The following is a 25872-nucleotide window of genomic DNA, read 5'->3' on the forward strand; positions in this document are numbered from 1 at the left end:
GGAGTCTGCATTGACTTAATAGCCGCTTGTTGTAATCTATGTGGAAACACAGAAAAAGTCAAATAGAATATTAAAGTAATAACATATAAACCTATAACTTTTCACATGTGCATCAAGACGCTGGGCTTATGCGGCTTCACGTGCTCCTTGATCTCTCCTGTTGTAATTAGCACTTTAGACACAATCGAATGATACTGAGTATTGAAGCGAAGTTAGTGCTAGCAAGATTAATCAGTGGTATTCCTGCTGTAGAAGGGGCTATTCTGGCTTTGGACGTGTCTAAGCTGCACCTCCACAACTTGGATGGTGAGTAAAAGCGATGACACGCCCCGGTTCGTAGGTAATGCATCTAAGTGACATTTCAACAGTTACTCAGCGTGTTGACCAAATGAAGTTAAAACAGTTCTCCTCTTTATTGATTTTCAGCTCCGTTTTTGTGTGTTTAAGCAGACCGCCCCCAGTGGCTCTATCTTCATATCTTGCTACCGTTAAAAATACTCCGAGGCTTGGACAAGGCCAAAGCGGAACACAAACAGCAGGGTTGTTTCGTTGCTCTCTATGGCAGTAAACTAGGCGCCGTATAATGCAGAAAACCCGAATCCTCTGTGCGATGTGTTGGATTTTACGGTGAGTCCACTAGTTACAGTTTGTGAGTTTAGGCTGTAATGCCAACCTGCATATTACCTATTACCATAGATATTTTATATCACATAGCCCTCGTTGCCCCCCAAGCCGCAGTCCCTTATAAGAGTTTTGAAACGTAAGCCATTGTTTTACGACATTCTTGAATGAGCCCTGTTCACTTGATCTACCTATTATCACGTTGAGCTCGGAATGGCTAACGAAGGGTCTAGGCGAACAATCTGGAAAACTGGTGTACCGTCTATAACAAATTATTCTCACTTGCTCTTCAGGATTTCTTCCTCTTACGCTTTGGATCCTGGGATGTGATTGCGTTGAAGATGGGAGGGAGAAACACTGCCCTGAATATTACACCCTAAATCAAGACTGTTGTTTGCATAATAGTCTTTACGGAGCTAGGACGGATGCATTGTTCGTTCAGGCTTTTAGCCTTTTAGTTAAGGCACCAATCTCGAGGGGGAGCTGTCAGGAAACAAAGGTGACCTTTTTATTCTTCCGGTGGAAGTCATGCGATAAATGCTCCTATGATGTGTGATGTTCATTGAGTCGGCGCCGGCCGGGGGTGGGTAAAAGGACAAACACGCGCTTTGTAAATCAGTATAAACAACAAAGTCCTTATATAGTGCAGGAATTTGTGTGCTCATCAACACAGTTCTCCTCCTCATGTGAAGGCGTGGGGTTGTCAACACCTCTGGGGAACTGAGAAATACTGTATATATGCATGTCAGTCATCACCACCATGGCTATTGAAGAAGAAAAGCTTTGTTCCCTACCGAGATGTGAAAAAGCTTACAGCACCTGGTATTCCCAGGCGGTCTACCATCCAAGTACTAACCAGGCCTGACTCTGCTTAGCTTCTGAAATCAGACGAGATCGGGCGCATTCAGGGTGGTATGGCCGTAAGCCTCCGGGGAACTGAGAAATACTGTATATATGCACGTCAGTCATCACCACCATGCCTATTGAAGAAGAAAAGCTTTGTTCCCTGCCGAGGGGTAAAAAACTTACAGCACCTGGTATTCCCAGGCGGTCTCCCATCCAAGAACTAACCAGGCCTAAACCTGCTTAGCTTCCGAGATCAGACGAGATCGGGCGCATTCAGGGTGGTATGGCAGTTAGCCACTGGGGAAGTGAGAAATACTGTATATATGCACGTCAGTCATCACCAAAATGGCTATTGAAGAAGAAAAGCTTTGTTCCCTGCCGAGATGTGAAAAAGCATACAGCACCTGGTATTCCCAGGCGGTCTCCCATCCAAGTACTAACCAGGCCTGACCCTGCTTAGCTTTCGAGATCAGACAACATCGGGCGCATTCAGGGTGGTATGGCCATAAGCCTCTGGGAAAGTGTGAAATACTGCATATATGCACATCAGTCATCACCACCATGGCTATTAAAGAAGAAAAGCTTTGTTCCCTGCCGAGATGTGAAAAAGCATACAGGACCTGGTATTCCCAGGAGGTCTCCCATCCAAGTACTAACCAGGCCTGACCCTGCTTAGCTTCCGAGATCAGACGAGATCGGGCGCATTCAGGGTCGTATGGCTGTAAGCCTCTGGGCAAGTGAGAAATACTGTATATATGCATGTCAGTCATCACCACCATGGCTATTAAAGAAGAAAGGACAAGTACTAAACAGGCCTGACCTGCTTAGCTTCCGAGATCAGACGAGATCGGGCGCATTCAGGGTGGTATGGGTAAGCCTGGGGAGTGAGAAATACTGATTCCCAGGCGGTAACCCATCCAAGTACTAACAACGACTGACCCTGCTTAGCTTCCGAGATCAGACGAGATCGGGCGCATTCAGGGTGGTATGGCCGTAAGCCTCTGGGGAAGTGAGAAATACTGTATATATGCACGTCAGTTTAGCTTCCGAGATCAGAGAGATGGGCATTCAGGGTGGTATGGCCGTAAGCCTCTGGGGAAGTGAGAAATATGTATATATGCACGGCATCATCCACACCATGGCTATTAAGAAGAAAAGCTTTGTTCCCTGCCGAATACTGTATATATGCACGTCAGTCATCACCACCATGGCTCTTGAAGAAAAAAATGCTTTGTTCCCTGCCGAGATGTGAAAAATCTTACAGCACCTGGGATTCCCAGGCGGTCTCCCATCCAAGTACTAACCAGGCCTGACCCTGCTTAGCTTCCAAGATCAGACGAGATCGGGCGCATTCCGGGTGGTATGGCCGTAAGGCTCCAGGGAAGTGAGAAATACTGTATATATGCACGTCAGTCATCACCACCATTGCTCTTGAAGAAGAAAAGCTTTGTTCCCTGCCGAGATGTGAAAAAGCTTTGGGCAACGATACAAGTAACTAACCGGCAGAACCTATTAGATTATCAGAGATCAAGCAATCAGACGAGATCTGGCGCATTCAAGGTGGTATAGCTGTAAGCCTCTGGGCAAGTGAGAAATACTGTATATATGCACGTCAGTCATCACCACCATGGCTATTAAAAAAGAAAAGCTTTGTTCCCTGCCGAGATGTGAAAAAACTTACAGCACCTGGTATTCCCAGGCGGTGTCCCATCGAAGTACTAACCTGGCCTGACCCTGCTTAGCTTCCGAGATCAGACGAGATAGGGCGCATTCAGGGTGGTATGGCCGTAAGCCTCTGGGGGAGTGAGAAATTCTGTATATATGCACGGCAGTCATCACCACCATGGTATGAAGAAGAAAGCTTTGTTCCCTGCGAGATGTGAAAAGCTTACAGCACCTGGTATTCCAGGCGGTCTCCCATCCAAGTACTAACCAGGCCTGACCCTGCTTAGCTTCCGCAGATCGAGACGCATTCAGGGTGTATGGCGTAAGGCTCTGGGAATGAGAAATACGTATATATGCACGTCAGTCATCACCACCATGGCTATTGAAGAAGAAGCTTTGTTCCCTGCCGAGATGTGAAAAAGCATACAGCACCTGGTGTTCCCAGGCGGTCACCCATCCAAGTACTAACCAGGCCTGACCCTGCTTAGCTTCCGAGATCAGACGAGATCGGGCGCATTCAGGGTGGTATGGCCGTAAGCCTCCAGGGAAGTGGAGAATACTACTGTATATATACACGTCAGTCATCACCACCATGGCTATGGAAGAAGAAAAGCTTTGTTCCCTGCCGAGATGTGAAAAAGCTTAAGCACCTGGTATTCCCAGGCGGTCACCCTCCTCAGTAGTAACCAGGCCTGACCCTACTTAGCTTCCGAGATCAGAGGAGATCGGGCACATTCAGGGTGGTATGGCCGTAAGCCACCAGGGAAGTGAGAAATACTGTATATATGCACGTCAGTCATCACCACCATGGCTATTGAAGAAGAAAAGCTTTGTTCCCTGCCGAGATGTGAAAAAGCTTACAGCACCTGGTATTCCCAGGTGGTCACCATCCAATCAACAACCAGGCCTACCCTGCTTAACTTACGAAGATCAGAGAGATCGGGCGCATCAGGGTTGAAGGGCCGTAACCTCCAGGGAAGTGAGAATATCTGATATATGCACGTCAGTCACACCACCATGGCTATTGAAGAAGAAAAGCTTGTTCCCGCCGAGATATGAGAAAAAGCTAAGCACTGGTATCCCGAGCGTCACACAATGCAAGTACTAAACAGGGCTGATTCTGCTTAGCTTTCGAGATCAGAGGAGATCGGGCACATTCAGGGTGGTATGGCCGTAAGCCTCAAGGGAAGTGAGAAATACTGTATATATGAGTCAGTCATCACCACCATGGCTATTGAAGAAGAAAAGCTTTGTTCCCTGCCGAGATGTGAAAAAGCTTACAGCACCTGGTATTCCCAGGGTCACCATCCAAGTACTAACCAGGCCTAACCCTGCTATTACGAGATCAATGAGAGCGGCGCATTCAGTTGAGATGGCCGTACCTCCAGGGAAGTGAGAAATACTGTATATATGCACGTCAGTCATCACCACCATGGCTATTGAAGAAGAAAAGCTTTGTTCCCTGCCGAGATGTGAAAAAGCTTACAGCACTGGTATTCCCAGGTGGTCACAAATCCAAGTACTAACCAGGTAACCCTGCTTACTTACGTATGCAGATGAGATCGGCGCATTCAGGGTGGTATGGGCCGTAAGCCTCAAGGAAGTGAAATACTGTATATATGAAGTCAGTCATCCACCATCCGATGCTATTGAAGAAGAAAGCTTTGTTCCCTGCCGAGATGTAAAAAGCTTACAGCACTTGGTATTCCCAGGCGTCACCATGCCAGTAAAACCAGGCCTGACCCTACTTACTCCGAGATCAGAGGAGATCGGGCACATTCAGGGTGGTATGGCCGTAAGCCACCAGGGAAGTGAGAAATACTGTATATATGCACGTCAGTCATCACCACCATGGCTATTGAAGAAGAAAAGCTTTGTTCCCTGCCGAGATGTGAAAAAGCTTACAGCACCTGGTATTCCCAGGTGGTCACCGATCCAAGTACAACAGGCCTAACCGGCCTACGCCTGCTAACTTACGAGATCAGATGAATATCGGCGCATTCAGGGGTTGAATGGCCGTAAGCCTCCAGGGAAGTGAGAAATACTGTATATATGCACGTCAGTCATCACCACCATGGCTATTGAAGAAGAAAAGCTTTGTTCCCTGCCGAGATATGAAAAGCTTACTGCACCTGGTATTCCCAGGCAGTCACACATGCAAGTACTAAACAGGGCTGATTCTGCTTAGCTTTCGAGATCACAGGAGATCGGGCACATTCAGGGTGGTATGGCCGTAAGCCTCAAGGGAAGTGGAAATACTGGAAAAGGAGGAGATTCACTTCGGTGCCTCACTGTCTCCTCTCCCTGACACTCTCCCTCCCTGTTCTCACACACCTTAACCAATCACGTTCGGCTTTCAATTAAATAAGTGGAGAAAAAAAAAACTAGCGGGAAATTATTATTTTTTTTTTTCTGTCAAAGCCGCACGTAATTGGTCAAGATGTATAGCATCATCCACGGCAGGGGTGACAGACACACACACACACACACACACACACAGCGGTCACTGAGGACAAGAAGGCAGGAGGGAGACGAGAGACCGAAAAAAAAAACGGCGAACGGTGAGGAAAATGAGTGACAGCAGGAAACGAAGTAAAATTTGGGCCTATTTCAATGCCAAAAGCAGCACAAAAGCAGAGTGTAGACTGTGTAAAGTTAACATTTCCTATCGAGCAGGCTCTACAAACAATTTGCACAGGCACATGCAAACTGTCCACCCATCAGTACAGGTGGAGGTATTAAGGGAAGCAAGTGCAACTGATACTGAAGCTGCTGTATTGTCTGCCCCCAGTAGGCCTACACCCCAGCAACCACCTAGAGCCCAGAGCTCAATGAGACAGTTTTTGCAGAACACTCTGACCCCAGCCAAGCAGAACTCAATTGATGAGGAACTGGCAAAGATGGTGGCACATGATTTCCAACCATTTTCAATTGTAGAAGATGCAGGATTTCGAAGCTACAGCCATGTCCTCAATCCAATGTATGTCCTCCCCAGCAGAAAAACCCTATCTCAGAAAATAGTCCCAGGCCTATATGACACAGCACGTGCTTCTCTTCAGGAAAGCGTTAAGAAAGCCACAGCTGTTTGCTTAACTACTGACTGCTGGACATCCCGAGCCACCACCTCATATATGTCCGTTACCTGTCATTTTTTAGAAAATTATAAAATGGTGTCATGTCTGCTGGATTGCTTTGAGTTCAGTGCCAGACACACCTCTGAAAATCTGGCAGAAGAGCTGCTCAGAGTGGCAAAAGAGTGGGATGTGGAGTGGTTTGCTGCATCACTGACAATGCAGCTAACATAACAAAGGCAATAAAAATTCTGAAATGGACCCACCATCCATGCCTTGCTCACACCATCAACCTGTTTGTGAGGGATGCTCTCAAAGTTATGAAGCCTACTGTGGACAAGGTGAAGGCAATAGTGGAATTCTTCCACAGGAGCACAACAGCCACGGAGAGAAGTCTACTCAGATGGGCATGCCTGAGCTGAAGCTCAATCAACTCGGTGGAACTCAATGTTTTACATGATAAAACGGATTCTGGAGTCCAAGGATGCAGTCATCTCTACACTGGCTGTCACCAATGCACCTGTTGATCCTCTGAGCCAAGAGGAATGGAATGTACTGCAGGAGGCATGTACTGTTCTGGAGCCATTTGAGCAGGTCACTGTGGAGATCAGCGCAGAGAGGTACAGTGTACAAATGTTATCACATTATACTTATTATACTTTACTACTATACTACTATTTACTATCATCATTATTATTAGTTGTTGTTGTTAAATTATTAGTATGACTAACAGAATAGAAATGACTGAAAATAATATTGCTAAATAATAATAAAAAATTACACTTCTTTTTTTTCAGCAATTTTACCGACTCCTAAATGCTGATACTGTGCAAGGGTCTGCAGAGAGTGACAGCTGAGTTAGTGGATTCTCTCTGTGCATCCATGGACAGAAAGTTCCTCAGAATGGAATACAACACTATTCTGTCAGAAACCACCCTTCTCGACCCCTGTTTCAAAAAGCTGGCTTTTAATGACAGCAGAGCAGTTGATGAAGCTCTTCAAAGAATAAGTGCAGCAGCAGCAAGGTCTAGCCAGTCAACTCCACAAGGGGGCCAAGGGGGAAAAGAGGCAGCAGAGCATGAGCAAGAGGAGCATCTGCTGTTTGGAGGTTCTTTGAAGAGCGGGCAAGTGGAGACACTACAAGAAGGAATCCCTCATCAGATGCAATACTGGAAGTGAGATCCTATCTTGAGGAGCCCCTTTTCCAGAGAAGTGCAGACCCACTGAGCTGGTGGGAGACCAAGGCTCTGGTCTACCCACGGCTTTCCCAGGTGATGGCACGGAGACTGTGCATAGTCGCAACATCTGTCCCCTCAGAGAGAATCTTCTCAAAAACTGGGCAGATCATAACAGAGAGAAGGAACCGGATCAGCCCCTTCAAGCTGAGACACTTTTTTTTTTCTCAATGCAAATCTTCACTAAAGACTTTGTCATTCTGTGAGTTTGTGCAGGTTTAATGTAAATAGTTAAGTTAAGTTAAAGTCAGCGTGTGTGTTTTAACATAGTTAAAAGTTTGCCTAATTGTGTCTTTATATTTATACTTTATAATTTATTTTGTGGCATTTTTTCAAGGTTGAGTGTGTTTGTAAAATAAAGCCATAAAGGATAAACATTTGATGTCATGTATGTATTTTACATTAGTAATTCATTTTTTCGAACAGTTTTGCATTATTTTGGGTGATAAATTAATTAAATAGTTAGTATGTTTTATTTATATAACACATTTTTACACAGCATGCACTGACCAAAGTGCTTTACAATGTCAAAAATAAAATAAAATATAATACATTTTAAAAATACAAAATAATATTAACAGCAATAATAACAAAATAATAATAATAATAAATTAATAAAACCAATTAATAAAATGTGAGAAGCCGTTTGGGAGCCGAAAGAGCCGGCTCCTTATAGTATGCAGAGCCAAAAGAACCGGCTCTCCAAAAAGAGCCGAAATTCCCATCACTACTGTTCATGCAGCTTACCTTATCACAGGAAAATAAACATTTGACCGAAATGGTGCTTGCGCGCGTAACGCACCTGAAAATATGGTGGCCTTTTTAGAACAAACAGCTATGTTCACCAAACTGCTGAGGGCAAAAAACAATACATTAGCGCCATCTACTGACGTTAATAGGCCACTGCCCTACATCAGTATAGTACAGTAGATTATTTCATATTGATGGGAACGTGTCATGTGTCTCGTGTGAAGCTCCACAGGAACATACTTAAGCACACCTTATCTGTTCACCTCTTTGACTCAGTTTTCACATCTCTCCCCATTAAAACCCTCCTTTCTTCCTTTTTTTGTTCTCTCTTCTCTTGTCCCTCTTTCATTCAAACACGGGAACCGCGGGGGTTTAAATACATGGAGAGACTGTTCCCCCACCCAGAGTCTCAAATCCCTCCACGTTCCCTCCCGTCTTCCAGACACTGGTCCTCTACCTCTTCATCCCTCTACCTTCATTCCCTACCATACCTCATCCGTCCATCCCTCGACCTCTCGGGTCCCCGTTTTTTTTTTTTTTTTTTTGATTATGTACGCTGTGCTTTTCCCACCCCCTCCCCCCCTACTTTTCCTCTTTTCTCCCCCCCCCCTCCCTTATTCCCTTCCCCTCCCATCACATGTCAAAATGTCTTATGAAAAAAGGCTTATTGCAGGAAATCCTTCAAATAAATATAATATTTAGGTTATATGATTTAAATGTTGCTCTAACTTCCCCATCTTAATAAATTCAAGAGGGAATTCCTCCAGCATTCATCAGACAATGGAGACACGTTTTGACACAGTAAACATAAAAGGAATACACAGGTTACTTTTAGACACGTTTTGACACGTAAAATCTTCTTTGGTATGTTTTCCTTCATTTGGTAGTGTAGAGGCAGACAGGAAACTAGGTGAGACACAGACTGCAGTCACTTCTGTGACAGCTTTTTATGAGCTATAATAATATGTGTGTCATTTTTGCTCATCGGTTTGTTGTGAAGCTATTTCCGGCGACTTTGAAGTCATTATTTCTCTGCGTAGCAGTTTCCTCCGCACGAGCAGCTGTCAGCCAATCGGCTTTGAGAAGTGGCGACATCTCTGCCATTCAGGAAACCCTCTTCTCCTCCGCCACTCACAACGCAACGTAACTCTCATTTCCGGTTTGCACGTTCAAAATAAAACCGCGACTGAACATGTCAAGTTTTTAACAGAGTGAAACAGCAGATATAGAAAACGAGTTATGTTTCACTTTTTCTAATAGATGCCAAAAAAAGTTGTTTAAAGTGGTCAGACATTGTGGAAGAGATGTGTGATGGTAAGTCTTAAGCATGTTTTAAAAACTGAAAACATCGAATATGATGAACGGAAAGTTGAGTTTGAGTTGAAGTGGATTGGTCTCTAAAACCATATCACAAAATCATTACAGAGAAACTATAAGCAGTGACAGTAAAAGTGATTCCTCCCTGGCTCTATTCGTGCTGCTTGTTTTACACAAAAAAAAGCAACAGAATCATAAAAGGCTCTAGTTTTCATTCTTCAAGTCACAGTTTTATTTTTTAAGCAAAAACACAGTTTCCGGTTGTGTCTCCGCTTGCTTCCTGCCAGCTTGACCCTGCTCAGGTCCTGCTGCAGTCTGGAGCGCTGCTGACTGATGACTGCATCGCTGTGGAGTCTCCTGTCTGTCTGTCTGTCTGTCTGTCTGTCGGAGCTTTTCACACTTTTCTTCGGTCTTTCACGGAGCGTTTGTTCGGGAGCTGAAGCGTCACACGGGTTCGTCCAAGATGTCTGTGGCCGGGCTGAAGAAACAGTTCCACAAAGCCAGTCAGGTATGAAGCCGCTCGTTCATAACGACAGTTGTTTGGATGTGGACTGTTCGCAGCTAGCAGTGAACGGAAGCAGGCGGCAGGTGGTTCGACTAACAACTTCACACCGCGACACGCAACTGAAGCCACAATGCCGACGTTTCCGACACTTTGGCGGCATTTGAAGCTGTCAGTATAACGGTACTTTTTCCTCCGCACAAGTTCGTATGTACGGAGACGCCGTCACACCAAACTCCGTTCAAAAAAGAACAAATTCAACGTTTTGTCGCGTTTAAAAGAACAAACATTTGTTGTTTGATCATTTCAGAAACAGTCCAACCTGCTGCACATTTCGGCATCATTACTGACTCATGAGTGATTCAGCTGGCTACACACCACCTCACTAACACTGGACATGTGAGCGTTAGGTCTGGTTAGCGTTGTTCCCAAGAGAGTATCACTACACACTATCATCAGGAAGAGATAGGAAAAGTACAAATATGTATTTAATATAAAAAATGATATATAAAAGTGAACACCTAACATGTTGTTTGTGGTTTTGCTGTAGGCTGGGAGAAATCAGTCTGTTTAAGTCACAGTATGTGTCACTGTAAAGGCGTGTAGAAACATTGACCCAACATGCCTTCTCATAACATCAGTCACACACACACTAATGTGGAGTTTAGTGGCACAGATCACAACCAACTGAATACACCTTCTCCTTCCAAGCATGTAGTAAAAAGTTCACATAAAAGCAAAAGGTCATATCTCAATGGGTGTTTTTTTGTTTGTCTGCTCTGGGTTACTGTAGAAAAATGGCAGTTCAACATGGCGGGCTCCATGGAAGAGGACCTGCTCTCGCTGTAGATGTTGAGGGCTCGTTTGAATCTTGTGTTTAGGTGATTATACACTCATGAAAACATACTAATTATAATCATATTCAATGCCTGCCAATGGATACTTACACACTGAACCTTTAACATTCCATTCGTCATTGGCCTGATATTCCCACGGCCTCCTGCCACCAAAATACACTTGTGGTGGGCGTTTGTGAGTAACTGTGAACCAGTTCTAACGTGTAGATAATGTGTCTCAGCAAACCAGTGCTGCCTGCCTGCATGCCTGCCAGGTGGCGGATGGTTTAGGGGGATGATCGGTGGCACAGCACCATCGGGTTAGAATGGCGTCTGGCACGAGGTCTTTCCTCACAGGACTGTGGTCCATCTGTCAGGTGCTCTCTTACATACAGGTAGTAGGGATGCAAATTATCGATTAATTCATTAATTGTTAGTTGATTGACCTTATCGATCGATTAACGATTAACTGATAAGCAGCTTTTTTCCTGAGAACATACATTTCTCACGGTGTCTTTAACATAAAGCTAAAAATTGCTTATATACTGAATAAAAAATGCATGTTATATTCCTCAACTAATGTTTTATTGTACCAGTTGGGATACGGTACAGATATGGCACTTAACCAAAATAAATTCTGCACAGAAAATTGAAATACATAAAAAAAATAATTGTGCTGTGGCTCACCTGTTGCATGTGAAACATTAACATAAAATATTTTTTAAAGCTATACAATATGGGCTTAGTCTACACAATATTAAGCCTACATATCATTATCTGGTAAAGTACTTAGATGAAAAACTTGAAACATTAGCAGCAGCACTTATAATCTCCCTTGTTCTGAGAAAGGTAACAGTAAGATTACTAGCCCTGGAAACTTACAGTAACATTTGGGCGGTTGTGGCTCACAGGCAGAGCGGGTCGTCCACTAATCAGATGATCGGCGGTTCGATCCCCGACTCCTCCGGTCTGCATGCCAAGTGTTCTTGGGCAAGATACTGAACCCCAATGCTTAGATCCTTAAACTGATGAGCAGTTGGCACCTTGCACGGTAGCCAATGCCATCAGAGTATGAATGTGTGTGAATGGGGTAAATGAGATATGTAGCGTAGAGCGCTTTGAGTGGTCGGAAGACTAGAAAGGCACTCTATTGTTGAAATGTTGAGAGTGACAAGTGAGCATGTTTATTTACACACAGGAGCAGATAGCGATGACGCACTAGCAATTAGCATTAGCATGTTAGCAATCAGCATGTATTTAATTCTTAGTGGCTAATGCTAATTGCTAGCACGTCAACACGCCTGCAGGTTTTGAAGGTGGTATCTTAGTGAACTCGTAGAGCTGCTGAACTTAAATGTAGCACCGCAGAGTTTACACTCAGCGTCTTTGTCATCATTACTTAGTTTGAAATGCTCCATACTCCGCTCCGGGTCTGTCGCCGTGTTACGTTCAGGTACATTCGCTGTGGCCTAGATTAAGCAATGGTGCCCTTAACTGGCGACACCATGAAATTTCACTGAAAAAAACTCCTGTGGAAAATGGCCCTAGATTCAGTTAACCCGATTAATTTAATTTAATCAATTAAATTCTTTTCAACAATTAACCGATTAATCGATTAACTGTTTACATCCCTAACAGGTAGCCTGCTGATGCTTTTTTGCTGTTGGGCATGGAGGGAGGTAGTGTTGGGTTTCAGGTTAGGTTTGGACCATTATTCTGCATACAGCTTCAAGCTTGAGCTGGTTTTCGGTTTTGTTGTTGATGCATGTACAGTATGTGTGATGTGTGTGCACGTGGATACAGTACAGCAGATACACAGTGCTCATTGTAATCAGCGGGTTGCTGAAGGTACCTCTGCTCTGAGCTGTTGGAGTCTCAGCAGTAGTATGACAGGTTTGCTGTGAGGATTTGATGCTTTCCATTTAATCATTGTCATTTTTTGTCATCATCATTGTGATAATGAATGTTGAGGTTTGAACTGTTGGTTGGACAAATCAATTATTGTGAATGTGTCACTTTGGGGTTCTGGGTAATTTTGACAACATTTCTCACTGTTCTCAGAAGTTTTACAAACTGGCCTGGCAGAGATATCAGCCTGGTTCTGGTTCTGGGGCCTCATGTACGAATACTTGCGTGGATTTCCTGCTAAAACTTGCCGTACGCCAAAACCCGGAAACTGTCGTACGCACAAAAAAATTCAGATGTATCAAAGTGTGCGTACGCATAGATCCAAGCACGTTTCTTTTGTACATCCCAGTCAACGTGGAATTGAGCGCACGTGCAACTCCTCCCTGTCCACGCCCCTATTTACATATGCAAATCTATTTAAATAGGCCCCGGACCTGAGATTCACCTTTTCGCCCGATCAGATAACGCGATGAACAAAGGAAAGAAAATGAATTTTACAGAGTCTAAATATGACCCAAAAAAAACGTGAGTGGGAGCGTGTGTGTGAGGCTGTAAATGCCGTGGGATCTGAGCAGCGCACACACAGGTGTGGACAGGTGTGGCGCTGCGGCTGACATTTTACGCCCGCTTTTACTGACAAGAATACTGAACACAGGGAGACAATCAGGGGCTTGTTAGAAAGCTCTGCAGCTCTAATTTCACCAGCAGAAAATAAAGAAAACCAAAAACATGATATTTGAATGCGCACATGCCCAAATATGCACTGGCACACTGGCACGGCTTCTGGGTAAGTAAAGAGTTTATTCGTTTAATTGTTTCGTATGTAATCCAGCGTTACATACGGGACAATTAAACGAATAGAAGCCACCCATCGCGCACCGTGCCAGTCTCCAGCCTGTTCTCAGCAATGCTGTTAGTCATAATGAATGAGTCGTGCGTTGAACCAGGCCACCTTGCCACGATGTTAGTTAGCTGCATTCGCGCATCACATATGATTTGAACATTGATGGAATGAAAATGTTTCCTACTAACATAAAAAAAATCATCCTGTGATGGCGCTTTTATAGCAATGTGTGTGCAGTCAATAGCTCCGATTACATTAGGGAAACCGGCTCTCGCTGCAAACTGTGCTTTAATGTCGGCCTGTTCAACAGCATTGTACGGGAATCTGATGTACCAGGAAGACATTCGGATGATTCCGTCCCACACAGCTGGCATGGCTCGGCTCAGGGTTAACTGGCACACTCCTGACCGATCGGCCAGCTCCCGCTGGAATGCCCCTGTTGCCGGGAACCCCAGCGCAGTCAGGCAGCCGGCCCGCCGGCCCCCGTTGCGCTCTCGGGCCGGCCGCAGCTCTGCAGTAACTCCAGTAACACTGGCCTTGGTAACCGAAATCGGCTTATGAGCCAATTATCATGGTTTGCAAGTAAATCCTTGCGTTCCTTAAATCGCTCACGGCGGTCCGTTGCAAGGTCCTCTAACAACGCTAACGCTGTCTTTGTTAATATCATTTTCTTAATCACATTGCGCATGCTTTTATATCCACTTATATAATTGCAAACACCTGCGTGTGTTAATAGTTCATAAGTGTGTCTCTGATGTGCACATCACTCTGATGACTACTTGTTTTCACATTATTAACAGTTTCCCACCTTCACCATCTAAGTGTCACCAAAGGAACAATAGCTGTAGAAACGTGCGTACGACAGCTATGAAATTGGCGTGGGGCACGCACATTTCTACGATCATTTCACGTTTGATACATTTGAACGTGAGCGTGGAAAAGGACGTACGCCCCTTTTTTGTGCGTACGCATGCTTTGCACATGAGGCCCCTGGTCTGGTTCACCCTCACCGCACTTATCAGGATTGTTTGGGTCACAGCAGGCAGCTGTGTCTAATGAAAAGAGGGGTTGGTGGAGACCAAAGCAGAGTTAGAAGAAGAGTGAGCGCTGGAGTTAGATTGAAAGCTGATGTTGCTCTGTGTGTTCAGGATGTGTGAACTGTTCACAGCTTGTTTCTGTTTCTTGAGGCTTACCCAGAACCCAGAGATGTTCTGTTGCTCATCCTGACCCATGACACCAGACACACACACACACACACACACACACACACTCTCTCATTCCTGTTCAAGCTACAGTGTCAAGTGTGACTGCATGTGGAGCATTCACCCACTTGCACCCGTTAAACATATCTGTCTTCATGTAGCTGATTGTTCCCTCACTGTGTTTATAACCCGGCGTAGTTCCGTGCTCTGTGTGGGAACATAATAATAACAACAATAACAATAACTTTCCTTCATAAATTGTACAGTTTGATTTTTTCCGTGCTTTGCAGTTGAACAGCTCTATCTGTCTCACATAGTAGTGCTCTATGCAGGCCTGGACTTGTTTCATTGGCTGAATATTATGATAGTTATTCACGTACCTGTGTGTGACAGCTCATATCGTAATTATTCATATTTAACTTTATTTATTTAAGAGCTGTGTTCACACCAAATACTTGCACAGGTAACAACCCGTGAATATTTCCCCTGTGTTACTCAATATATCTACATTATGATGGGGATTTGTAAGAAGTCTGAATTGATACTTCATACTGTCAGTTCAGACAGACGGTTTTCTGAATGGAGATGGGATCGATTGAGGCTGTGCCAGTGAGCTGTCCTCAGATCAGTGCAGGATCAGAAGTATTCACCGTCTTATGTAAGCATCACAACTAGAGAAGAAGGCTGTGTGTAGCCTCTGGGCTTCTTCAGTATTTATCTGAGTGCTTGTGAAGTTATTCTTGTGTGTGAGACCTCAAAGTGAACCTGTTACTTCCTGTTTGTGTGTCTGCCTGTGCTCGACGTCCTCATCGCCGTCGTCGTCGGTGTGTGATCTCCTCCGCTCTTGTTGTTCTGTGGATTTCTACGTTGAAGCAGACATGCAGTTTCTCTTTTTCTCCTGTTCTACGAGCTCACATGGAGCACAGGGATGCCATCCACTCTCACTTCTTTTTGTTCAGTTCACACGTGAAAAAACTTCAATGCCTTCTTTTCCTTTTGTGGGCAGTGATTTTGTGTGTGTGTGTACAGTATCTTCGACCTGTTTTCTTCCCTGCTATCTGTTTGATCTCTCTCTTGTTCTGAGTCATACAGTGATGAGCAGTCGAAGCCGATGTGGTAAAAGCTTTCAGAGGTTGGATGTAGTTTCTGTCACCCACAGCGGTTTCCTGCTGCTGGAAACGTGGCGAGAAAATATCTGAAAATAACAGAGAGACTTATCTGAGAGACAAACAAAAGATCTGTTTTTAGAACTCAACTCTGTCAAAAATATTGTTTGGCGTTTCACCTGCTTCCTGACGAGGACGGACAGATAGCAGATGAAAGATTACTGGGAATGGAACACCGTCACTTCCTGCTCATTTTCCATACTTTTTACACTGTTAGTGGAAAAGTGGAAAGTCGTGGAATATCATCTCATCATTTAGTCTTTTTACAACCCCAATTCCAATAAAGCTGGGACATTGTGTGAAATGTAAATAAAAAAGAATATGATTTCCAAATCTCACAAACCCAATAGAACATAAACAACATATCAGGTGTTAAAACATTTTACCATTTCATGGAAAATAATAGCTCCTTTTGAAATTGATGGCAGCAACACATCTCAGAAAAGTTGGGACAGGAGCAACAAAAGCCAGGAAAAGTATATGGCATAAATCAAAAACAACTGGAGGAGCCTTTAACAGTTAATTAGGTTAATTGGCAACAGATCAGTAACATGACTGTGTATAAAAGGAACATTTCAGAGAGACAGAGCCTCTCAGATGTAAAGATGAGGTTCACCAATCTGCGACAAACTACGTCTAAAAATTGTGTAACAATTTCAGAAAAAATTGCATCATCAAAAATTGAGAGAATCAGGAGGAGTCTCTGTGCGCAAAGGACAAGGTCAAAGGTCAAAACTGGCAGCACTGGACTAAAAGCGGTTATGATTCTCGACTGGAAATCACTGCACGGGCTCAGGAACACTTCCAGAAATCACTGTCTGTGGACACAGTTCACCTTGTGATCCACAAATGCAAGTTAAAGCTGTATCATGTAAAGAAGACGTCATATGTGAACATGGTCCAGAAATGCTGCCGTCTTCTCTGGGCCAGAGCTCATTGAAAGTGGTCTGAGGAAAAATGGTCGGAGGTCAGATCAATCAAAAAAAAATTTTTTTTTTTTGTAAACCATGGGTGCTGTGTCCTGCGGACTAAAGAGGAGAAGGACCATACAGCTAGTTCAAAACTCTTCATCTCTGATGGTTTGGGGTTTTATTAGTGTCTATGTCGTCAGCAGCTTACACTGAAAAGGTACCATCAATGCTGAGAAGTACATAGAGGTTTTAGAGCAACATATGCTCCTATCCAGACAACGTCTCTTTCAGGAAGGCCTTGCATATTTCAGCAAAACAATGCTGAACCACATACTGCATCCTTCACAACATCATGGGTTTGCAGGAGAAGAGTATAGGTGCTGAACTGGCCTGACTGCAGTCCAGACCTTTCACCAGTAGAAAACATTTGGCGCAACATAAAATGTAAAATCCAGCAACGAAGGCCCAGGACTGCTGAGCAGTTAGAGTCCTGCATTAGACAATAAAGGGACAACATTCAACTCCAGCAAGTGATCTCCTCACTTCACAGACATGTACAGACCGTTGTTAAAAGAAGAGGGGATGCTATGTGATGGTGATGGAATTGTGAGATTTGGAAATCATTGCATTCTGTTTTTATTTACATTTTACACAACGTCCCAACTTTTTTTAGAATTGGGGTTGTATATACATCAACACATGACTGTGCTTGTGGACTCGTGTCCAGACGTGTGCTTCACCTTTGTAAACCTGTAGATTGTTTTCTGGATTCATCAACCAATATTTAAGTAATAATAATTACAGAGCTGACTTGACCGACAACAACAATAAAAAAACCTAATGTATATAGCATATGACAATACACAGTTACAAAGTGCTTTACAATAAATCTTTTTTCTTTTAAAACATATAATTGATAGTTATAACAAATCATGTTTAAAATGATTACCAAACCCAGAACAAAGAGACAATACACAGAAGAAACTATAGAAACCATAGAAGAAACTTCTATGGAAATAAATAGATAAAATAAAATAAACAAAAAAAGAAAAAAAAAACAACGGAAAGAGGGAGAAAAAAGAAATCTAAGTTGATCATCTATAAGAAATGTTAAGTTGTTTCATGGCAGCTATTAATGTCACATCTGAGTGCATGCACATGTACACATCTGTACAAATGAGTACATAACAATCTAAAAAAAACTGATCAGACGTGGTCCACAAGTTTTTCTGTCTGGGAAGCCAGCAAAATGGCCGGCAGGTTTTGCAGGTTCACTATGTGACTGGGTAGGGTGTCGTGGACGGACGTAGCCCACTCCATCCAGCCAATGAGGAAAGCCACAGGTGTCCAGACATGGTGAGTCTTGGGGGCTCTCACTGGACTGGCCGGATGCTTCTTTCTCAGAGAAGATGCCTGGGCAGCAGAATAACTGTTGTTGTCTGGAAGTTCACAAAGTGAAGTGAAGAATTTTGATAGTGGAACACTGTCAGCTTCTGGAGATTGAAAAAGAGTGTGTGTCTCTTTGTACTGTGTGGACTGAACCTTTGTCTGCTAACATCAACAGGTGGATTGTTATTCAACCCAACCCAAGGGCAGTGCAGTTTAGCCTGCCGTGCAAGTAGTTCACTGGACAGGCCTTCAATGGCCTATTGGAGCTCTGCCCTGAGCCCGGGTAACTCTGGATTCATACCAGTATTTGTTGGACATGCAGTTTCAGACACTGCTCGGATGTCTTTTGTTCTAAAACCAGAAATATTTAGTTTACAGTGATAGGAGGGCATGTGGCAGTTTTGCTCAATAAAAAACATCAGATAATTCAAATGTTGTGTAATAATCACTTAAATGACTTCTAACAGAGAAATGATTTGTAGAAATATCTGGACTTTGATAATGTGCAGGTGTAGAGGTGTGGGTGGTGATTTAGTGGTGTGAAACCAGGACAGACTGTCATACTTTGTTTCTACAGGTTAGTGATGTGTTCCATTCCAGATAAGAACAGACCTTCTAAACAAATAATAAAAGAACAGCAGTGGACTGAGTGTGTGCTGTGTAATGATGTCACACTGATGACACATGCAGCAGGTACAGTCTGCCCCGCCTCTATACGACCTGATAACAGAACTGTTGTTGTTTGTCATTTGCTACAGTTTACAAAGTCCACAGTACAGGTGGAAATCACTGTCAGCAGGTTTATGATTAATACTCCTGACATCTCACACACACACGAGGCTATGTCATAAAAACACTGAATATCTCCCATGAGGACATCATGTAAAAAAAGAAAAGAAAGGGGATACAGGTACTTATTCAGTTATTGAGACGTCCCTGGTAAGAGTCTGGCTCCATGGTGTCCTTTCGCCTGTCCCCACTGTGTGCATGTCTAACATTCATTGTACTGTATGTGGTGAGCTAGGTTGATTCATAAAGTAACTGCTGATGCTTCACAGTTAATTCACTTGAACATGAAGGCAGTGATCAGTCTTTACTGTGAAGCTGGAATGTGGACAATTTATTGTTGGCTAGTGTTACCCAGTATTTACTTCATGCAGCCTGTACTTGACATTTGGACCGGTCCTGCTCAAGTTGTTTTAAATGCTGCATAGACAACGTCCCCTTCAACATGGCTAAACAAGAGAACCATGTTACATTAACACACATCATCAGAGCTGGACCACTGTGGACGTCTGTGTTGTTGAGCAGGTCCACTCGGTCCTGTGAGGAGATGCAGCAAGTTGTACACTGCTAGGAGAAGAACTTTGATGATACGAGTCAAAGCTGACCACAAGCCCTGAGTCATTCACGTTCAGTCGGCTCCTTTATCATTCCTTTATCACTCTTTATCATTTCACTTCAGATTCTAAACAAGTAGGGTTGCAAAATTCTGGGAATTTTCAAAGTTGGAAACTTTCCATGTGAATTAACAGGAATTTATGGGAATAAACGTGAATAAACTGGGAATTTACTAAACTGAAGGTTGGCCCTTAACAGAGAACTTAAATATTTATTATAACGAAACGTTTATATTTCTTTTTGTTACAGTTTGTTTAAATTACCCCCCATTTCCAATTAATTCCCATAAATTTCCATAATTCCCATGGCGTTTCTGGCTTGGAATATTTCCAAAATTCCCAATCTTAATTTCCCATGGAAAGTTTCCTTTACAACCCTATGAGTCACTATATGACCACTAGACTTCACTATGACCACTAGACTTCACTTCATGTTAGGCATGTTTCTGTCTCATCGCCGCATGTTCTGCGTGTGTGTGTGTGTGTGTGTGTGTGTGTGTGTGTGTGTGTGTGTGTGTGCTCAGCTGAGAGCCCATCAGAGAGCGGAGAGTCATCTTGAGTGGCAAAATCTTACAAAATAACTGATGACAGAACGTACTGATTGCACAGACAGAGGACATCCGCATTAGACATATAACAGTTGGCAGCTACTTGATGGTGGTAATAAAAGAGTCTAATCAAAGTGCTGCGTCTACACAGACACACACACACACACACACACACACACACACACACACACAGGGGTTCATGGAGTTAAGTGGTGCAGCCATGGTAGAACATTAGAAATGGTTTGCCGAGATTTGGATTGGTGGTGATTTGAAGTGGTAAACACTTCCTCTTCATCTTGTTAAAAACATGCTGATAATTAGATGAACCACTTTTCTAGAGGCAAGAAGGAAACACAGCATGTGCTGTACGACGGTGACGTATGCTCACTGTGTGGATTAGATCAGTACAGTGTCAAAGAGCCATGGAAACTCCCACACGGACAGGAGTGTATTGAACTACTGTAGACAGCGCACACACACCCACAGACCATGCTGTGAGCCTTCCAGGGAATGATCATCAATGTATGAGTCAGCAAGAGCGTCAACACATCTGACAGGACGTCAGGAGGTGAAGCTTTGATTTGATCTGGCTTCTTGCAGTGGCTCTGAATCAGATTTATTTGGTTAGTAGACTTCTGATATTACAGTTTGTGTGGGATTCAGTCACATTTCTGTTTTCTAAAATACAACTAAAGTCACAAATTCCTGAATAAACTGCTGATTTATTTTGAAGGTTTTTGTGGGTTGTATCGCCGGTCAAAAAGAATTCCACAGTTACTGCGTTACAGTTCATGTAGCCATCTCATGTGGACACAGGTTCTCCTCAGAGGCATTGATGGGGACAGAGGCACCTGTCCAAAGAATACATGAAGTGATCAAACTGTTCACACCTGTCACACCTGGCCAATCTGCGTGAAGTCACTTTGATTTTTGGATTGTCTGTTTCTGAAAGTGTTCCGAAAATTCAGAAAAAAATCAGATCCATCCACACTGATTCTGCTCTCATGAGGTGTTGGTGTTGGTGCTTCACATCAAGACCACTGTCTGAACGTCTCAGTCCCAGTCTTGTCTCAGTCTCAGAAAAACTTCCTGCTTCAAATGAAACCGGTAACTTGACTCATTTCTAATTTGAAAGTTTTGTCACACTTCCCCGCCTCCTTTCTTGCACGCACACACACACACACACACACACACACACACACACACACACTTCAGGAAAGTGAATGTGAGGGACGAGAGAAGAAGCTGTGACTGTCTGGAAGGAGACGTCAGCCGAGTGTTTAGTAATCAAATTTGACTACCTAAGCTGCCAAAGCAGCAGCACACACAGCAGTGTGTAAAGAGCTGGGACAACTTCAAACTGTAATCAGCCTTTAGACAGGAAGCAGAAAGAAACACCCAAATGTGAACTACTTTGTGCAGCAGACTCCCTGATTTAAACATACTGTATATTAATGTATATTAATTATATTAACATGGTGCACATGCTTTTTGGTACCTACGGTTTGCATGTTCCAGCTCATATCGTAAGTCGGTTATGGAAGTGTGGGAGTCTTGTCTTGGTCCCAACCCCTCACAGTCTTGGTCTTGATAAACTCTTGTCTACAATCCTGTCAGTAACCAGCCTCCCTGTCTCAGGGTCCGAGCTGCCCTATGAGTTCACCTCCGGTCAGGGTACAGAGCCTGTGTGCTGTCATGTGCACACACGTCAGCGCCATCAAATATCTTTTGTGTTATCACAATAACCTGTGTATGCCTGCAGCCTGCTACACAAACAAAATTCCACCAGAGAGAGATCCAGCTGACACCTCTGTGAAAAGAAGCCATCCATCTTTAATGACGGCGTGATGCGGGGACTGAGCCACAGTCGCCTGCTGGTCTGGCAGACGGCCTTTCAGCTCATTAACATTTCAGCAGCTCATCATCATCATCATCATCATGTGCAGCTTCACCATGACATGGATCAGCCTGTTTAGAAAAGGAGAGCCTTCCAGGCTGAACAGCAGCTGATACATGATATACAGAAAGAGGAGTTCCCAAAGACTGAAATATGATCATATGAATTCAGTAACTACTCTGTTCCACTGGGAAAACAGTGTCCACAAGGGCAGGGATATCCCAGCTCTCAACGTTTAAAGGACACCTGGTTACAGTATGTGAGTGCTATGGACAGCAGGTTCATTAGTGACTCTAAATTGTCTGTAGGTGTGAATGTGCATGAATGATTGTTGGTCTTTATGCGATGAACTCGGGTCATGTTCGGGTGTATGCCACCTCTCACCCAGTGTCAGCTGGGATTAGTGGTGTATGAATCGTGATTCATCTGGATCATTAACCCGGATCCTCTAACTGACTTGGGATTCACGAGTCATAATCTCCATTAACCCGGATCTTTACCGTCCTACATCCGCCTAACAGCGCGCCACATATGCTAATGAAAACAATAAAATGCTGCATTCACTCCTCTCCTTTTAACCTGTACAATCTCATTACTACATGCCTCGCTATTATTGTTGACAATAAGCTCGTTTCCATCGCTAGAATAGCTTCGGGAGTCAGGATGCAGATGAGCTGACCGCTGATCAGTGTAACTTCCTGCAGAGCAGACTCAGTAGCACAGACCCAGATTCAGATTCAGATCCATCTAGTAAAGAGCTGGAAACACCCAAGAATCAAAAGACTCAAAAGAATCAAAAGAATCAAAAGACTCCTGCAGATCACTCGTTGATCCAGCAGACTCAAATGACTCAGACGACTCAGCGATCAGCGTAACTTCCTACAGACTCAGACTCAGATTCAGATGCATCGAGTAAATCCGTACAGAGCCGGAAACACCCGAGAATCAAAAGAAGCAAAAGACTCAGGAGACCCGCGGATCGCTTGCCGATCCAGCAGACCCAGATGATTCACTGATTCAGAAAGTCGACTGGATCTTTCCTCCATACAGCGTGAGTTGTGTCGTCAAAAATACTTCCTCCAGTCAAATGTAAGAAGATAAATACAGCAATTACCAAGATGATAGAAACTTTATTTAAAACACAAACACTGGTTTTATGGATCTGAGGATAATATAGGCTAAAAACTGTGTAAGAGGAACTTAACGTAATTTTAACTGCGGCATTATATGTTGTTAATAATGATCTTATTCACTGCACTTGATTTAACACAAAGTCCTAATAAACTTTAGAGGCTAGGCTAATACAGCCAACACTGTGAGAGGAGCATTTTATTTGCAGCATTATGTGTTAGCATAATGTGTCATCAATAATTATGGAGTTATATTTCCACATTTCTATGAAGTCATTTACTGTATTTACAGTTGAATGAGTGATGATGACTGTGAGTTATGAGAATATAATACTGTATTTGTGTCAGCTGACTATAATGCAGCTGAATAAAAACACTGTGAACTACTTACAGCCTCACTTTTACATTTTCATTCTCTAACATTTATGTTAGAGAATGAAAATGTAAAATCAAAATTTCAAATGCAAAAACAGTAGACTGCCCTCCTCGTATAATAGCTCTCAAATTTGAATTTATTTAGCCTGATTGTAGTCTAAGACAGGCGGGCTTGTGTTTCACTGCTAGAATTTATGTTTATGGACAAATGACTCATAAGATCCGGATCCGTTTAGTGATTGACTCGAATCCCAAAAAGGATCTGAGTTTGACATCTCTAGCTAGGATAGGCTCCAGCCCCATGTGTCTTATATTTCCAGTCTTTGGGAAATAATTATCTGGTACCCAAAAATGATATGTAGAAAGGAAATTGCAGCTGGCATAACATGCAGCTCGAGGTGAACAACAGAGCACAGCACCAGGAGATAATGGTGTGAAAACAGTGGGAGGAGGTGGGTGTAATCTAACGGAAATGGACAAACTGTTTTTGTTTCTGGTTCATAAAAGTCACTGTTTATGTTGAGGAGAGACAGAAACACAGAACGCAGAGGATTATGGGTATTGGATTCCAATAGCAGTTTCCATTGTGGAATCTGTTTAGCTCTTAGTATATCTGTTAGTTTGGATCTGGTCTGTTATTAGCAAAGATTCAACTCTTCCTCTCTCTCAGGAGAAGGGTGTTGTTGTCTTTTGTGAAGAAACACACTGCTGTCCTGATGGAAGCGGTACAAGCAGCATCTACGCTGACCTCTTTTGCAGCCACACACACACCACACAGCTCATGATGTAGCTGACAGTAGTTCCTCAGAGGACACTAATTAGTTTGACTTGGTCAGCTATGCTGACTCAAGTGACATCACTAGAGGCCACTGATTTCTTCTCTTCTTGTTGCTCAGAGGGATCTTTGTTTAGTTGTCAGTCTGGTTGAACTTTGTCCATGTTTGTGTGACAATTTCTGCAAAATTTCCACATGAATGGATTTGTAAGGCTGTGACCTGAAAGCATGACACAGCATTTTAAGATGGGGAACAATCATCTGAGTGCAATCAATCACGCTTCTGTAGCATGCAACCCCAGACTTTCATAAGGCAGTGGATGCGTTGGCTAATGTTAGTGCAGAAATTCCACTTTGTACACACACAGAGAAGTTCATTTCTACACTGTATATGTAACACACACTTTGAATCTTGGTTAGAATTATTTACTGTGTAAAAACACTTGTGATATGCTGTTATTGGATTTTTACATCAGCATTGTGTCGTATCTCAGCTCAGGTAGACAGTATTGGCAATATATAAGGTAAGATTTACTGTATTGATCCAGGCAGGGAAATTCCTCTGTCCCAGCAGCAAGGTTGGTAAATATATATTTCATAAATATATATTTGTTATTTATATTAATGGTGTCTTTTTTGAGTTTAAACTTGAAATAAAGTCTGAGTGGGATGGTCATTTTGATGTGGAGTTCCACTGAAGGAACAATAATTCTGTTAGATGTGTGCATGGCTCGTCAGCTAACTGCAGCACTGATGGTAACAGACAAGTGTGTCCCCGCTCTGGACAGGCCTCTAATGAGGCAATTACCTGGAATGGCAGGTTTAACTCAGGCATGACGAAGGAGCATTAATCCAATAATGTTGTGCTGTCCTCTCTGATGGGTTTACAGATTATTTGATTTCCTTCTAAATCATCTGATTGCCCATGTTCAGTAGACAACCTTGTTTACTCACTCAGAGCTTATGAGATGAAACCAAGCGTCTGACTGATGGACTGAAAGAGAAACTTAAACAATGTCGTGTGTGTCCGACGGCCTGCTGCCTCTTACTTCCTGCCCGCACACACTGAAATTCTGAATTGAGTAGATAACTGTGCGTACTGTAAACGCTGTATGAAAGGCTCTTGTCATACTGTCAACTAGCCAAGGTCATCTCAAGCCTTTCAACTGAGAGTGTGTGTGAGTGTGTGCGTTTGTGTGTCATGTTATGGGAGTAGAGGGGTGGACTTTCCTCTCAGCATGATGGACTCAGTGTCTTCAGGCTGAGCTCCTCTGCTGGTTTTTATTCAGCATTCACACAAACAAACACTGTCTCCTACTGTACGCTGTGTTTGAGACAACATTTAGATCACAATGAAGGGTGATTAAAATGAATTAAATAAAAAGAATTGAGGCTTTTTTTTATTAGTCCCCATGTTAAAATGTCCAACTTCACAACAGAAACTGTAGATGTTCTCTCTTGCATAAAATTACAGTGATTAAGTA

General features: G+C 43.3%; 1 protein-coding gene, 6 non-coding genes and 3 pseudogenes across 9 annotated transcripts in view; 1 reads left to right on the forward strand and 9 right to left on the reverse strand.

The window, feature by feature from the left end:
• Window positions 1–1428: 1428 nt before the first annotated feature.
• On the reverse strand, window positions 1429–1547 carry LOC113746765 (5S ribosomal RNA). The gene has a single exon (XR_003463117.1). It is a non-coding gene; the product is annotated as a 5S ribosomal RNA (ribosomal RNA).
• A 96-nt stretch (window positions 1548–1643) lies between these two features.
• LOC113746769 (5S ribosomal RNA) lies at window positions 1644–1762 on the reverse strand. The gene has a single exon (XR_003463121.1). It is a non-coding gene; the product is annotated as a 5S ribosomal RNA (ribosomal RNA).
• A 97-nt stretch (window positions 1763–1859) lies between these two features.
• On the reverse strand, window positions 1860–1978 carry LOC113746772 (uncharacterized; annotated as a pseudogene).
• Window positions 1979–2075: 97 nt separating this feature from the next.
• Window positions 2076–2194, reverse strand: LOC113746756 (5S ribosomal RNA). Its single transcript, XR_003463109.1, has one exon. It is a non-coding gene; the product is annotated as a 5S ribosomal RNA (ribosomal RNA).
• Window positions 2195–2348: 154 nt separating this feature from the next.
• On the reverse strand, window positions 2349–2466 carry LOC113746790 (uncharacterized; annotated as a pseudogene).
• A 256-nt stretch (window positions 2467–2722) lies between these two features.
• Window positions 2723–2841, reverse strand: LOC113746762 (5S ribosomal RNA). Its single transcript, XR_003463114.1, has one exon. It is a non-coding gene; the product is annotated as a 5S ribosomal RNA (ribosomal RNA).
• Window positions 2842–3141: 300 nt separating this feature from the next.
• Window positions 3142–3260, reverse strand: LOC113746763 (5S ribosomal RNA). The gene has a single exon (XR_003463115.1). It is a non-coding gene; the product is annotated as a 5S ribosomal RNA (ribosomal RNA).
• Window positions 3261–3552: 292 nt separating this feature from the next.
• On the reverse strand, window positions 3553–3671 carry LOC113746777 (5S ribosomal RNA). The gene has a single exon (XR_003463123.1). It is a non-coding gene; the product is annotated as a 5S ribosomal RNA (ribosomal RNA).
• Window positions 3672–3771: 100 nt separating this feature from the next.
• On the reverse strand, window positions 3772–3889 carry LOC113746776 (uncharacterized; annotated as a pseudogene).
• Window positions 3890–9777: 5888 nt separating this feature from the next.
• Window positions 9778–25872, forward strand: part of sh3gl3a (SH3-domain GRB2-like 3a) — a 43941-nt gene continuing 27846 nt past the window's right edge. The window contains exons 1-2 of one of the 3 annotated variants that reach the window (XM_027283095.1): window positions 9779–10013; window positions 10801–10888. Coding sequence is in view for 2 of the 3 variants with exons in the window: in XM_019259438.2 (XP_019114983.1) it covers window positions 9969–10013 (45 nt within the window). In the remaining variant the exon portion in view is untranslated. Of the gene's footprint in view, window positions 10014–10800; window positions 10889–25872 lie in introns of all 3 variants that reach the window. The other 2 variants (XM_019259438.2, XM_019259437.2) reach the window with 2 other exon arrangements.

Source organism: Larimichthys crocea, chromosome X, assembly GCF_000972845.2.
Source record: "Larimichthys crocea isolate SSNF chromosome X, L_crocea_2.0, whole genome shotgun sequence".
Lineage (NCBI taxonomy): Eukaryota > Metazoa > Chordata > Actinopteri > Sciaenidae > Larimichthys > Larimichthys crocea.